At 40.2% G+C, this 14813-nt stretch overlaps 2 protein-coding genes across 2 annotated transcripts; one reads left to right on the top strand and one right to left on the bottom strand.

Annotated features, from left to right (window-relative positions):
• Window positions 1–555: 555 nt before the first annotated feature.
• LOC117830186 (homeodomain-interacting protein kinase 3-like) lies at window positions 556–3616 on the bottom strand. The gene is made up of 9 exons (XM_034708190.1): window positions 3453–3616; window positions 3177–3364; window positions 2898–3089; window positions 2544–2725; window positions 2309–2432; window positions 1956–2063; window positions 1769–1861; window positions 1492–1661; window positions 556–1399 (listed from the first exon to the last, which is right to left on the bottom strand). Exons 1-9 carry the CDS (start codon window positions 3460–3462, stop codon window positions 655–657), a joined length of 1812 nt encoding a protein of 603 aa, XP_034564081.1. The 5' UTR covers window positions 3463–3616; the 3' UTR covers window positions 556–654.
• A 3053-nt stretch (window positions 3617–6669) lies between these two features.
• On the top strand, window positions 6670–14801 carry mrpl38 (mitochondrial ribosomal protein L38). The gene is made up of 9 exons (XM_034708822.1): window positions 6670–6794; window positions 7966–8154; window positions 8262–8393; window positions 8478–8680; window positions 8806–8878; window positions 11960–12005; window positions 13982–14140; window positions 14263–14399; window positions 14556–14801. Exons 1-9 carry the CDS (start codon window positions 6710–6712, stop codon window positions 14690–14692), a joined length of 1161 nt encoding a protein of 386 aa, XP_034564713.1. The 5' UTR covers window positions 6670–6709; the 3' UTR covers window positions 14693–14801.
• The last annotated feature ends 12 nt before the right edge of the window (window positions 14802–14813 follow it).

Genomic DNA, 14813 nt, shown 5'->3' with positions numbered 1-14813 from the left:
ATTGTAAACAAATGTTTTAATTGATTTGTACATTTAACAGAGTGTGTGTAAAATGTATTGAAACACAGAAAACACACAACACCCCCAAAAACGTGGCAAAATATGAAATATTCAAAATATTCAAAATCTTTATTGAGTTTTCATCACATACACAATCTCAAACTTTGGTAGAGCCAATACATCAGTGTCTGGCTCTTTGCTAACACCCTCTACAGTGAAAGTTCACATATATTCTCCATCTAAATAAAACTTTAGGATATTTTTGTCATGATTATTATTCATATGAGAGGTTTCTACTTATAGTAACGTTGACAATATACATTTTTGTTATCAACCTGAATATTTGGATTCTTAATCAAAATGTAATTAAATTGTATTATCAAAGTTAAAAACAGGGTTGTTGTTTTGTAAACTCCTGAAAAACTATTTTTGGATCTTGATATTGAAGAGAGATTGTTCATGAAGATGAATTGTTCTGAAACTGAAACCCTCTTTGTTAAACCAGGAGATATCACTCAGTCCACTTAGCAGCAAGTCACAAAAGACGTCTGTGGCTATTTGTTGTAGAGATTGACTCCACTTAGTTTTATTGTTAGTTAACAAGGTAACACTTTTATCACATTAATAACACACAACAGATGTCATGTGAAGGTTTCAGTCCTCCACACAGCAGCAACAACAAAAGGTTTCAGCGCCACGCCTGAAGAATCTCTGAATCCGCTTCACAGTTTTTCTCTTTCGACCAGAGGAGGCCGAGGATGCAGACCAGGAGTCTCTGGAGGAGGCTCCATCCGATGAAAGGAGGCTGGGAGGTGGTCCCTCAATGTGGGAAGACAAGGAGGCTAAATCTTCACTGGAGAGGGAAGACACGTCATCATCATCAGAAGACCACATAGCCAGGTCTTCATCATAAGTGACGGAGGTCAAGTCTTCAACAGAAGACCACATAGCTAGATCTTCATCATAGGTGACCCAGGTCAAATCGTCATCAGAAGACCAATCAGCTGAATCTTCTTCACAGGAGGACCCCAAAGTGGGATCGTTTTCAAAGGAGACTGTGTCTTTGGATGAGGTCTCCTCTCTGGAGTGAGGCTGTATTTCTTCATCATCAGTGGGGGCAGCTTGATCTTTATCAAAAGGGAATAAAGACAGAACTTCCTCAGGAGCCCAATCGTCATCATCGTCAGAGTACACGCCTTGATCTGATGTATCTGACTCTGGACCATCCACAAAGGAGACAGGGTCTGTGGTTCCCTTAAAGGACCTGTTGGCTGACCCATCATCACTGGGACTGCAAGATCCGGTGGCCGAGCCTTGATCAGGTTTGAGGGCTGCAGGGGTGTTCACTCGGTCTGCTGAGTCCTCCAAAAGGTCCATCATGGACTGGGCGGTGGTCAGACTGGATGAAATATGAAAATCAGTTTGTGAATCAATAAACCAATGAAAAGAGACAACAGTCCATCTACTCCACTCAGGATCACCGTCACTCACTATGCTTTGCTGTGGCACTGCTCCACCAGGTGGGACGTTGTTATGAAAGGGTGCTGCAGAGCTTGATGGGGAGAGATCCTGAGATCCCCTTCAAGATGCAGCAGCTTTTTAAGGAGGTCCACAAAAGCCTTCCTGTCCACATACTCAGCAGCTTTTTCTCTGGGGTAGAACTGGAGTTGGAAACAGATTCAGGTCAGTCATTTTGGAGTTGACCAATCAGAGAACGATGGTGACAAACACTGATTCAGACATTACTGATCAAACAAAGAGTACCTACATTTACCAGATCATCCAGAGACGTGGGCTGCTCAATTCTGTTGATGTGCTCCTCTGCGTACATCCCACTGACGAGTCTGTACTCTACAGGTCTCTAAACAAGCAGAATGTGAATGTGAGAACCATTTAAAGAGCTACAAAATGACAGAATGTAACCTGTTCAAACAAAACAGAACAAAGTACTCTACCAGGAGCCTCCAGGAACTCTCCTTCTCACAAAAGAACAACTTTGTGAGGAGTCCAGCATTCAGCAGACAGTCCCTCGGCTGGCCCAGGACCTCCACCATGCTCTTCATCTGCACATCAAATATAAGTCAAATCAAATCAAGCTTTATTGTCTTTTTGTTCATACCAGTGTAAAAACAAAAAGAAAGAGCGTTTCCAGGAGATCATAAGTAAAATATGGTAATACAAAACATGGCATATATATATATATATATATATATATATATATATATATATATATATATATATATACACACAATGACATCAGCTGACATCCTACAGAAGGTCTCCACTTTGTTTGAGGTGAATAACATACCATTTGATATTCGCAGTGCACCTGGAAGAGGTGATCAGCCAGGTAGAGGAAGGCCAGGATGCAGCCGACCCCCCACACATCTATAGCTTCATGGAAAGGCAAGCCGAGGGCAATTTCTGGAGACCTGAGGAGGACAGACAAGAGCCAGAGGTGTTACAAACTTTAACAACCAAAAGAACAAGTTGGATGATCAGATGAATGTCATGAACTGTTGAGCCATGAATGAGGAACCCACCTGTATCCGATTGGTTGAGCTTCCATCGTAGGCTCCGCTTCGGAGGCCAGCATGGCTTCACCAAAGTCTATAAGTTTTACCCTGAGGGTCTGGCTCTGCTTGTGGACCATCATTATATTGTCAGGCTTGATGTCAGTGTGGATGATCCCAAGACTCTTTAGGGCATCCAAGGCAACCAGCAGCTGCAGGAACCAATCACACAGGAGAAACATTGGGATTTAGTTTTCATTGGCTACGATGTAAAAGGATTTTCAAACATCAAAATCTATTTTATAAACATTTTATACAGCGTCCTAACTTCTTTTAGAGTCAGGGTTTTTAAACAGCCTGTAACTTGTGACTGACTGCACATACCTGCTGTGCTATGGGCCGTATCTCCTGGAGACACAGTGGTTTTCCATCTCGTTCTTCAATCAGGTCGTAGAGATGCATGTCCAACATTTCAAACACAAGACATGTCCACACCATATCTTTGAACATCTCAAAGAACTTCACCACATTCACCTTGTCAGGGTGGAGCACAGAGATGGCCTCCAGTATTGACACCTGTGGAGAGTGGAGACGTTAACACTCACTGTGCTGCAGATTAAATCTGCTGCGTACTGTAGAACCAGAAGGAGTCCAAAAACCTACCTCATGTTCAGTGTCCCTCTCCAGATCCCTGGTTGGCTTCATGATCTTAACAGCCACCAGCTCTTCGGTGGACAGATTCTTGCACTTGGCGACTTTGCCGAAAGCGCCCTCTCCAATAAACTCCTGTACGGTGTACGCGGAGCTGCCAAACAGGAACTGACCTTCCTGGACCTCAGGTGGTATCAGTGCTGCAGAGAGATAGTGAAAACATTTAGAGTATTCAGACTGTGAGGAAAAGATATTCAGCATCATGTAAGATGGTGTGTTGAGTCTTACCAGTTGACATTTTCAGTCAGTCGTTCTCAGTTTTGTGAGAAGCTGAGAATAAACCTTCAAGCTCAAATGTTTTAAATGTAAGATTGTGTCGCTGTCTCCGTCGATAAACTCTCCTCTCAAATGTGTGCTTCTCTCTCTCTCTCTCAGTTCTGCACTGACCTCAGTCCACCAAACACACCTCATATACACCTTTTACCCTGTACACATTAGAACACCACCATTATGACCAAGTGTCTGTGACCTCACAATAGCCTTAACAACAGCAGCCATCGTTAGGTTCTAACAACATGTGTTTATATTCAAATATATCCCTCAGAGATATGTGAGCTGATCCTGGTGGTGTCAAGGAAATGCACTTTAATGGTTTTTGAAGACTATAAAACGATATTTAGTTTTCATACAGTCATAAGTATGGGGCCATGTTTGTAAAGTTGTGCACACTGACAATAACAGCAACATTTCGTCACATTTAGCTCCAAAATGTCATAAAAACGTAGAGTGAATTTTTAAAAGTCACCTTTTTCACATTTAGAGCAATATTTGTGATCTTTTTCACTTTATTTTCATTGTGACGAATATATTCAAGTTAAAATCACTGTTAAATCTTAATGTTGAATATTAAATCTTAAAGTTAAATGTTAAATCTAAATGTTAAATGTTAATTCCAAATGATAAATCTAAATCTAAATATTAAATGTTAATCAGAATCAGAAATTCCTTATTTATCCCGGGGGAAATTCAGTCATTAAAGTTGCTCCTGTACACAACAAGTAAGAATATCAAATAATACATATATATATATATATGTATATATATATATACATATATATATATATTTCTTTATTTAACCTTTATTTAACCAGATGAGACCCATTGAGATCAAGACCTCATTTACAAGGGCGACTTGGCCAAGAGGTCAGCAGCACACGTCAAAATAAATAACACAACTTAACAGCATGGAGCATATGTACAGACAGTATGTAGAAACAATCAATCATTTAAAAGTGCAACTAATTTGCAAATAAAGTGCAATTTGTGTTTACAATGAACAGCATTTAAAAACACAGGCTCTGTCTTGTGGTCTGTCTTTCATTTAAGATGGAGCCAAAGGCGTCAAGTGAGATAAGATCTGACAATTTCAAGTCCTTCTGGAGCGTATTCCAAGCAGTAGGAGCAGCAAAACTGCTTCTAATATTATTAGAAGAAGTAATTCATAAGATATGAATACAAATACATTGAATATAATGATAATACAATAATAAACAGAAGACAGAATAAGCTCTGTAGAAAATGAATACATGGTTGAAGTCCCCTGAGATCAGGAAGAGGGCACTCTGGTGGTCTGTCTGGAGATCAGGAAGAGGGCACTCTGGAGGTCTGTCTGGAGTCTGGCTATGGCAGCGTTGAGAACGTTGGATGCCGGACATTAAATATTAAATATAAATGTGGATTGTTAAACCTCAATGTTAAATATAAATGTATTACATGTTAAATATAAATGTTACATTTTAAATATAAATGTTAAATGTTGCTCTGCGATTCTAAATATTTAGCTATTATGCAAATTCACCTTGCCACCTAGCGGAAGTACCAAAATAAAAGCTTCATAAAGTGATACAGATATCCCAACCTTAGTCTGTCAGCACTGACTCCTACTGGTTACTAGCTGGACTCCCTGTTGTCCATAATGTGAACTGATTTAGTAGAAAATGTTGGAAAGGCCTCAAGCGGATTCTCGATGTATTGCAGTTTGTAACAGTTCCGCATGGGCTTCCTCATTTGAGAGCGGAGGTTGCCACTTGGGCCACATCCACTTCCTGAGGGGGCGTGGTCAGAGAGCTCATTCTCATTTAAAGGCACAGACACAGAAAACAGCCTGTTCTGAGCAGGGCTGAAAAAGAGGGGTTTACAGGCAGACCAAAATCTGATTTCAAAGTGTTTTTTTGAGCAATAAACTTTAAAGACATGTTTTGGGGACCTCTTAGACCAATATATTTTGATGAAAAAGAGCATAATATGTCACCTTTAAAATCAATGTTTGTTTTTTAATAAGTCTTGCTATTGTTTTTGTTCTGCTTCTTTCTTGTTTACAATCACTGTAAAGCCCTTTGTATTGCATTTGATTTGTGTTAAAGGTGCTATATAAATAAAGCTTGATTGATTGATTGATTGATTATTATTACTATTACTATTATCATTATTATTATTATTATTATTATTATTATTATTATTATTAATAATAATTAATATAATTATTAATATGCATTATATATAGTTTTTTCTTTAATAGTTTTAGTTATAGAAGCTCATACAAGTCCCATGAAACAATTCACAATAGGGCAATAGAGCTGCCTTTATGTTTGTTGTCATGTTTGTGACAGATTTATTGGATTGCTCTGGTAATATTTGGATTAAACAACTTTAAGGAATGATTCAAATGTAAATTTTCATTAGCGAGGATTTCTATTGATCTGCAAAGCGTTAATTCAGCTTCTTAGAAGCACTTTGATGTAAATGTTAAGACAGTGTTACCAAATGTGGTTATTGGAGAAAAGGATTTGTGTGATTTTGATTGAGATTTGACGTAGATCCATGAAACGTGTCTCAACATTTTTGGCTTTATATCAATATTAATGATATTGATACTTTTAAAATCTCTAACATTCTTTATTATATGGATAATCTCAATCCATCTGTTTCTGACACGGTAACTATTGCTTTCATTTTGGATAAACATCAGATTATGTTTTATGTTTTATTTTTTTTTTTACTTTTATCATTTTTCTGTAAAGCGACTTTGAGTATCAAGAAAAGCGCTGTACAAAACATATCAATTATTATTATTATTACTATTATTATTACTATTATTATTATTATTATTATTGTTGTTGTTGTTGTTGTTGTGGTATTGTCCTAACCCCTGTTTGTTTTATGTTATATGCCTTGTATTGAAGTTATCAATTTACGTTTTGAGAAACTATTTGTCAGTGATTTACCCCAAATATATATATATATATATGTACATTTTTTATTATTATTATTATTATTATTATTATTATTATTATTATTATTATTATTATTATTTTGTATGTCAGATTCTATTGTTTTCAAGGTTATTTGTTATCTGTGAACACTCTCTTCGAGATGTTTGTGTATCACTGAAATACATAAGTTCATATAAAGCACAGTCTGTTCGGGTGTTTTGGCTCCTCTCTGTTGCCGTACATGAAAAAAAGAAAAAAAATACACAATCCAAGATGGCGCTGCGCACGGTGTGTGCCGTGTCTTTGCGAACTGGAATAGAATTAGGGGTCAACAATGCGAGGACGCTCGCCACAACAGGTATTTTTAATGACGTTGTTTAAGTATCGTGGGTAAAGGTCCAGGGACTTTGTTCCCGGGCCTAAGCATCGTTTACGCAAAGTATATTTGAGATGACAGACCTCAGCTGCTCGCCCTCTTTGGAAGACGACATTCAGCCAAAAGAAAAATGAATTAATGTTATTTTTAATTGTTTGATGCAGTGGCAGTGAGAGAAACTGCAACATGCCACGACTATTTACTCTTTAACTTGAATTCTGATTATAATATTGTTATCATTGATTGTTATCCTGCTGGCGTCAGTGGCGTATCGTTTACGCACATCGCGTAAGATATGCCTAAATGGACTGAATGTGTCTTCAGAAGGCTCCCCCTTATCAAAATCATTTGAGAGTAATGAGAGTTGATCCGAATTAGTTAAAATGTCCCCACTAGTTAAACAACTTTAAATGAATAATATATCTCAAGAAAAAAACAAACCAATGATCGAAAATTAACACATCACAAGAAAGTTTGTGTATTAGTGAACTTAAACTTGGAAAGATATCTTTCAAAATGAAAACATCAAATGTCACAACTCATGTAAGTGAAGTTAAATCTGAAGTGTACACAGCCAACAGAGTGTTCTGTAATGTAAGATAAGATAAGATAAATAAAATAGAATAAAATAAGAAAAAATAAAAAAAAGATAAATAAAGCTAGAGTACAATTTAGATATATACAATGTTACAATGGAATTTAATTTAAATAGAAGTAATTACAGACAGTATTAAAAAAAATCAGTAGTGACAGGTTGACATGGTGTGATTATGGTTGGCAATGACAGATTAAGCAATAAATAAAAAATAATACGGGAATGCAATATGACCATGAGTTGTAGTTATAATAATAATGTAATATAACATAATATAATATAGTAAGATAATTATAATACAGTATATTATGCATTATAATGTCAGCAGCAGTCAAGAGAGAGAGTTCGGGATGAGATGGAGTTTGACAGACAATGTAGGGATGGTATGGATCTGTTCATGGGGGGGTCAGTGGTCAGCATGGTGCAGTCTGTGGCCTCCATTACTGTTTAACAGTCTGATGGCGGTGGGCACAAAGGAGCGCCTGAAGCGTTCAGTCTTGCACCGTGGTGGAATGATGCGCTGATGTACTAACTAACTGGATGTTTCTCATTCACCAGCATCCCTCTACAGACGTCAGCCTCCTCTGGGTCCATTGCCGAACGAGGAGATCGATTCTGAGAACCTTGAATCATTGAAGAAGTATCGCAGCTACACTCGTTACTTCAAACGAGCTGAGGAAGCAAAGAAAAACCCTGCGTGGTGGAAGACCTACAGGGGCTACGTGGAGGCAACGGAACCTGACCATGGTGGGGAATAAAGGAGGGAGCCGGTGTTTAAAGCTAGCGTGTGAATATGTCACGGCACAATCATTTGTCATGAGTTCACAGTCGACACTACTGCTGTTATGTTACAGGCCTGGAGCCAGTGGACATTGGGTTGCCCTACTTTCAACCCTGCAGGACAAAAGACCTTAAGGAGAGGAAGCAGGTGATGAAGCAAAACAAGGCCAATGTTGAATTGGAGAGGGCGGCCCGACAGCGCACTTGTAAGCTCAAACAAAAACACAGTGAGGTTTTAATCCTGAAACGTTGATGTTGTCCTGAGTCAGCATTCCTATTTGTCTCACCAGTTAAGATTCCTCTGGATCAAGTTCAGGACACATGGGAGAAAAGCAGCGGCCCATTTCATATAAAGAGACTGGCAGACCACTACGGAGTCTTCAGGGACCTCTTTCCCATGGCCTACTTTTTACCTCAAGTCCCACTCCACGTTGGCTATGGTCAGGACAACAGCTGCCAAGTGTTTTATGGGAATCAGCTGACACCTTCTGAAGTACGTTAAAGTATCGTCAATGCCTTAATCTGGCGCTCAGATTCATGTGTTCTTCTGCTCCCCAGCTACCTTTATATGGACACACTGAGTGTTGTCTTTACTTTGTGATGTGCTTTTCTCTCCAGGCAGAACCTGTCCCTCAGATCAGCTTTGATGCAGAGGAGGGCTCCTTGTGGACCCTTTTGCTCACCTGTCCAGGTAAGCATCGCCTTTAACAGGACGCTCAGAATCACTAGATCATGATAACAAGTAACCCTCATAAGACAGGAAGTAACAGATATTTCTCATCATAAACTGTGTGTGTGTTTACATATACAAATTAATGAATAAAATAAAAACATATATGATAATACAGTGCTGATCAAAATTTAAGACCAGTTGAAAAGTTGCACAAATTTACATTTTGCACTGTAGGATCTTAAAGCTGGGGTTGGTAATCAGATTTAGATCCACTTTTTGTTATACTGGTTAAAATGATCTTTCTGTCCTGATGGTAATCAATACATAATGTGTTCTTAAAAAAGAGCGAAGAAAAGCTGCTATCTACAGCCGGAGTAAACCTGGGAAAGCACCAACCAATCAGCGTTTTTTGGGAGCCAAAATTTTAAACCGTTCAAATCCCGTCCTGTCGTTCTACCTGCTCCTGCGCGTACATTTCCCCAGCGTTCACTCCGAGTCTCCGTCTCCTGCCTCTGCTTCCCCTGACTCTACTGACTGCCCCTCTCGCTCCACCTCGGGCCTGTCCCCTCTGACCCGATGAGGTGCTTTGCTCAGGACTGTAGTCCGGATCAGAGTCTAAAAAGCTCTCACCACGGGGGCTCTGACAAGCAGAATAGTTAATGACATTTACTAAGTCCTACAGAAATGTATATGTATTGTAGTGTCCGCCCGGACGCTGTAGGGATGACGAGCCGATTGGTGAACACGTTGAGTTTTAATAACCGGTCACTGTCAGCCGTGATCACGACAACCAACAAAACAACAATCAATGTTTGAATGAATGAAGAACTTCTCCTCTTGTCTCTCCTCTCTCCTGCTTACACACTCTACACCTCTCCTGATGCCTTCACTGACCGTCAACACTGTAGGAATTAAGAACATCTACACTGAACACGTTTAACAAACAGTAGAGCTGTTACAGTGTTATATATGTGTTATAACTTTTCTCCTGATATCGTGTCACCAGTACAACTGGATAATGCTAGCATGACAGTTGTGAGTACTAACAGCAGCCATGTTTGTTTGTATTTTTAACTTTCACTATGAGAATGTTTTGGTGAGGACCGGTTTTGAATCAGTCACCATCATATGGTCGCAAGTCAGCGGCGCTCGTGCATGTGAGCGGGGGGGGGGGGGGGGGGGGTCGTTTTGGAGGAGCTCTGAGGGAGGAGGGGAGGGGTTACACGGAGTCATGAGGACATGCTACATTCAAATTCATGCTAGTTTTCCGAGACTGCCAACCCCAGCTTTAAGAAGGTTCTAAGAAGAGTTTCAAAATGCAAAAAGAAGAAATGAGAGTGAGACAAAAAAAAATTTGAGTAAGCAATTTACTGAAAAACAACAATTAAAGTGAAATAGGCTGTTCATCAGCAGATCACAAGTTTAAGACCACAGCCTTTAAAAGCCAAAATCTGCGCAAAAATGTGGATTCATTGTCATTTTCTGTCAGGTATTCACACTGTCATGACCTCCTGATGGAAAAGGCAAAAAAGCATTCTCTTGTTGAACGTGGTCAGATTGTTGAGCTGCATAAGCAAGGCCTCTCACAAGGCGCCTTTGCTGCTTAGGTTGGATACAGTAAGACAGTCATTTTTAATTTCTTAAAAGATCCTGAGGGTTATGGAACAAAAAAGTCAAGTGGTAGACCCAAAAACATGCTGAGATGTTTACATGTTTCTGTTTTATCCAATGAGGCCTGAGATAACAGGTGTCTTATGTTCTTTCCCTTTTGTTACTTGGTAGTGTATTCCTGAGTGAAGCGTTCACAAAGACTGCAGTGAAGTCTGAAAATGAAGATGACATGTTTTCCTTTCATAAGTAATCAGAACTTGCAGTGAGAATCTTTTCCATGTGAGGAAGCGTGTTCAGTTTAAAGTGACTGACAGGATCTGTTGTTTCTGCTTTGAGTAAAGATGGTGTTTTCTTTGAGACAGACTTAATCATATTCCCCGGCACATCCTCACTTTCCTTGCCTCCTTTTTGTTTCAGTCATTTTTAAGTCAGAGTCTTCCAGAGGAAGCGTTCTCCCAATAAGTCTTTAAACTTCTTTAAGATACATTCAGCGACAGTTTTTCATTAAAACCGTCAAACCTTGAAGCATGGCTGTATAAAAGTGAAACATCGGATATGAAGGACGCTGTCAAGGAAGCCAGCCTCGTTGACCAAAAAAGACTCAGCAAGTTTGAACCTCTTTACTTGCTCATCTCAGACTTTGATTTCATCCTCGCCGTCCATGTAGTTGTAAGAGATATTCCTCTTGGGCTGAGCTGGAGGATCCGATTGGCTGTCCGTCAAGACACGGGACAATCCTCGACTCAAATGAAGGCCGTTACTGGTGCCGACTGCAGCCCAATAACCATCCGACTTCAAAGGCCTCGTCTCCTCCAACGCCACAAAATTGCCCGTTTGGACTTTGCAAGATAGCACCAAACATGGGACATTGAAAGGTGGAAGAAAGTTTTATTCTCTGATGAGAAAAAATGTAACCTTGACGGTCCTGATGGAGTCCAATGTTACTGGCATGACAAGGCGATCCCACTTGAGATGTCTTCTAAGCGGCACAGTGGAGGGGGCGCCATCACGAACAGGACAACGCTGCAGTTTGCAATGCCCACCTGACAAAGGACTTCTTCTAGAGGAATAACGTCACTCTTTGGGAACATCCTGCGTGTTCCCCTGATCTAAATCCAACTGAGAACATTTGGGGATTGATGGCAAGAGAAGCACCCGCATCAAGCATGCCAAAACGACATTTTTGAAGTGATCAACAAGAACAGTGGAGCTGCTCATTACTGAGTCCTTTTTTGAAACTTGATTTCTATTTTGGGGGGTTCGGGTTTTTTTTTTAGCTCTGGTCTTTAGCTTTTGATCAGCTGATGAACAGCCTATTTCAGTTTAATTGTTGTTTTCAATTAATTGTTTGCTCAATTTTTTTGTCTCACTCACATTTCTCCTTAAAACCTTCTTAAGATTCAACAGTGCAATATGTAAATTCTTGCAATTGTTCAACTGGACAGCACTGAATCTAATTTGTTAATACATTTATTTATTTATTTTCAGATGAGCATCTTCTGGATAATGAGGCTGAATACATCCACTGGCTGGTGTGAGTACTTTTAGACAAATGATTTATTTAGAAAGTTAACAACAGCACACGCTGTCCTACGTGCTTTACAGGGAGGTTTAAAAGCAAGAGATCATGAGACATTTAGAAAAACACGACTTACACACTGTTTTTTTTTTTTTACTAAAGCCAACATATTTAGGATTTATAATTTTCCACCACGTTAGAATAAAAATGAAAACCTGAAGAAACCAGACGAGTCATGAGTAACTCCAAGCGGCAACCTCCCATTTAAAAATATGAGTCCAATGTGGAAGTGCTAAAAACTGCAGTTTGCAGTTGGAGAATCCGCTTGAGGCTGGCTTCGGGAGAACCGGAAACCACATACACACCCATTCAAAAAAGACGATCTTTACAGCCGAAATAAAGACATTTTACAGCCTGCAGTGTTTCCCCTACCATTATACAGGGGGGGGCGGGGCGCCCCCCCAACAGCGGCGGCCGCCCCCCTTGGAAGTTCAGTAAATTGTATTTTCTATATAGCGCCAGATCACAGCAGAAGTAATTCAGAGTTACCTCTCTTATAGATCAGGTCTTAAACTTGTTCCTTTATTAAACAGACTAAATATCCTTCTGTTATTGATCTTATTGACATGACGGGATGTCATTATGCTCATCTGCTCTCTGTATCGCATGGCTGAGTTCTGCCCGATGCGCACACAGACACACAAACACGTGCGCTCCCATACACACATCACAGCACAATGATAAGATAAATGTTCATCAACAACTCGTTCTTTCAAGACGACAACGAGACTATGACGAGCTGAAGTGCATCACTGATGATACAAACTCAGATGAAAACCGTCGGACATTAAGAGTTCATATTTTCCCCGCTGTGCTTTAGAAATGAAAGCTAGGCATTCCTGTAACGGGCTGAGTTATAATTTGAGGGGCTCAGTGTTAGCTTGGTCTCTACCTGCAGCAGCAGGTGTGCTGTGTGAACCAGCTCTCATCTTCATTGAGGATTATTACCCCCGGTGTGTGTTAGTGATAAAGACACAACCAGGGGACGTCTGTTTAATATTTCATGTTTGCAGTTTTTGCTGCTCTCACCGTAAAAAAAAGCTCTGCATCTACAGCTTGTTTTAATCCAGTTTGGTGAAACATCAGACACATTTAGTAAATTTGGATCAACACCTTGGCATCAAAGAGTGTCGTGAGCTGTCTGTCTATAGCGCCTCACTGCAGGTGCATTCAGGGACCGTCGTAAAAGTGCAATGCAGACCTGTATTTTGCTTTTATGGCACTTTTCTTTGAATCAAGAGAATCAGATATAGTGGTCACATGGAGAATGTTTTCTTTTGACTTTTTTGCAGGCCATATTATTTAACTTAAGATAAGTGTTAAAAGAGTGAAATGTTGAGGATTTTACTTAGTAAAACCCTGTTACGGATATCTGATCGACTACATGAATTATTTATAGATAGATAGATAGATAGATAGATCGATAGATCGATAGTCGTGGCAAAGTCTGTCTGCCGCGCCCCCCCAAGGCTGTAAACCTAGGGGAAACACTGGCCTGGTTCAAAAGACGAGTGTAGTCTGGATAGCTCATGTCTCGATCGGCACACACTGTACGGGGGTGAATTTTTTCAGAACGTGGTAATTTCGAAGATATTGAGATTACGAGTCTTCCAATGAGAGGCACAGATGATTTGATTGACAGGCGGGAACACTGTAGCTGTTGGCTAGGAGGCTCAAAGCCCGCCTCTTTACGTCACAATCGCTCGACAGAAGCAATATGGCTGCCGCCGACGATTGGCATCAAAACAGCGCTTCAGAAACAGATGGATGATGTCACGGATACCATGTCCATTATTTATACAGTCTATGGTTAACTCTCATTTAACACAGTTGTATGTAATTATAGGTTTTACTGTGAACCAGGGAAGCAGAAGAAGACATGTTATTTGTGTTTGAGCCACTCCAGCCTTTAACAACATATGTGTTTCTAGAGGGAACATACCAGGAGGAGCAGTGCAGGCTGGAGAGGAGCTGTGTCACTACCTGCCCCCCTTCCCTGCCAAAGGAACAGGCTTCCACCGCTACATTTATGTCCTCTTCAAGCAGGAGGGACACATCAACTTCCAGGAGGAGGTCAGACCATCACCGTGGTGAGCGAGCATGGTGCTACATTTAACCACTAGACATGAAACTCAGATTTACCAGCTTAACATCAATGCCATGTCACACTTGATTTACAAACACTGAGCTTATGTCGGCTCTCCTTCCTCAGCCATTCTCTGGTGGATCGTACATTTAAGACCGTGGAGTTCTACAGAAAGCACCAGGACAACATGACACCTGTAGGCTTGGCCTTCTTTCAGAGCCAGTGGGATGAATCTGTCACCAACACCTTCCACAACACCCTCAGTGAGTCATGCTCAGGCTCACAAACACAGCATGTTTAAACTTCTGAAGATGCATCAAAATAAAACGTGTTTTCATGACGTGCATTTATAGACCTGTGCAACTTGTCCTGTCCTCTCTACTTTCCAAATACTAAAGTTTTGTATTCTTTCCCTGCAGACATGAGGGAGCCGGTGTTTGAGTTTATCCGGCCTGAAGTATACCACCCCCCACAGGTCAAATACCCTCATGGACAGCCCCTACGCTACCTGGACAGATACAGAGATGGACAGGAGCACACCTATGGAATATATTGAATGTGAAACATGCATTCAAGAAGCTGCAAAGAACACATCATCTTTAAATGTGAAGTTATGTTTGCCATATTTATGTTTAAATAAATAAAAGATTTAGTATTCACGTCAATGATTTGTGATG

This window comes from Notolabrus celidotus, chromosome 18 (genome assembly GCF_009762535.1).
Source record: "Notolabrus celidotus isolate fNotCel1 chromosome 18, fNotCel1.pri, whole genome shotgun sequence".
In the NCBI taxonomy this organism is placed as follows: domain Eukaryota; kingdom Metazoa; phylum Chordata; class Actinopteri; order Labriformes; family Labridae; genus Notolabrus; species Notolabrus celidotus.
This window is presented reverse-complemented; position numbering and strand designations above follow the sequence as displayed.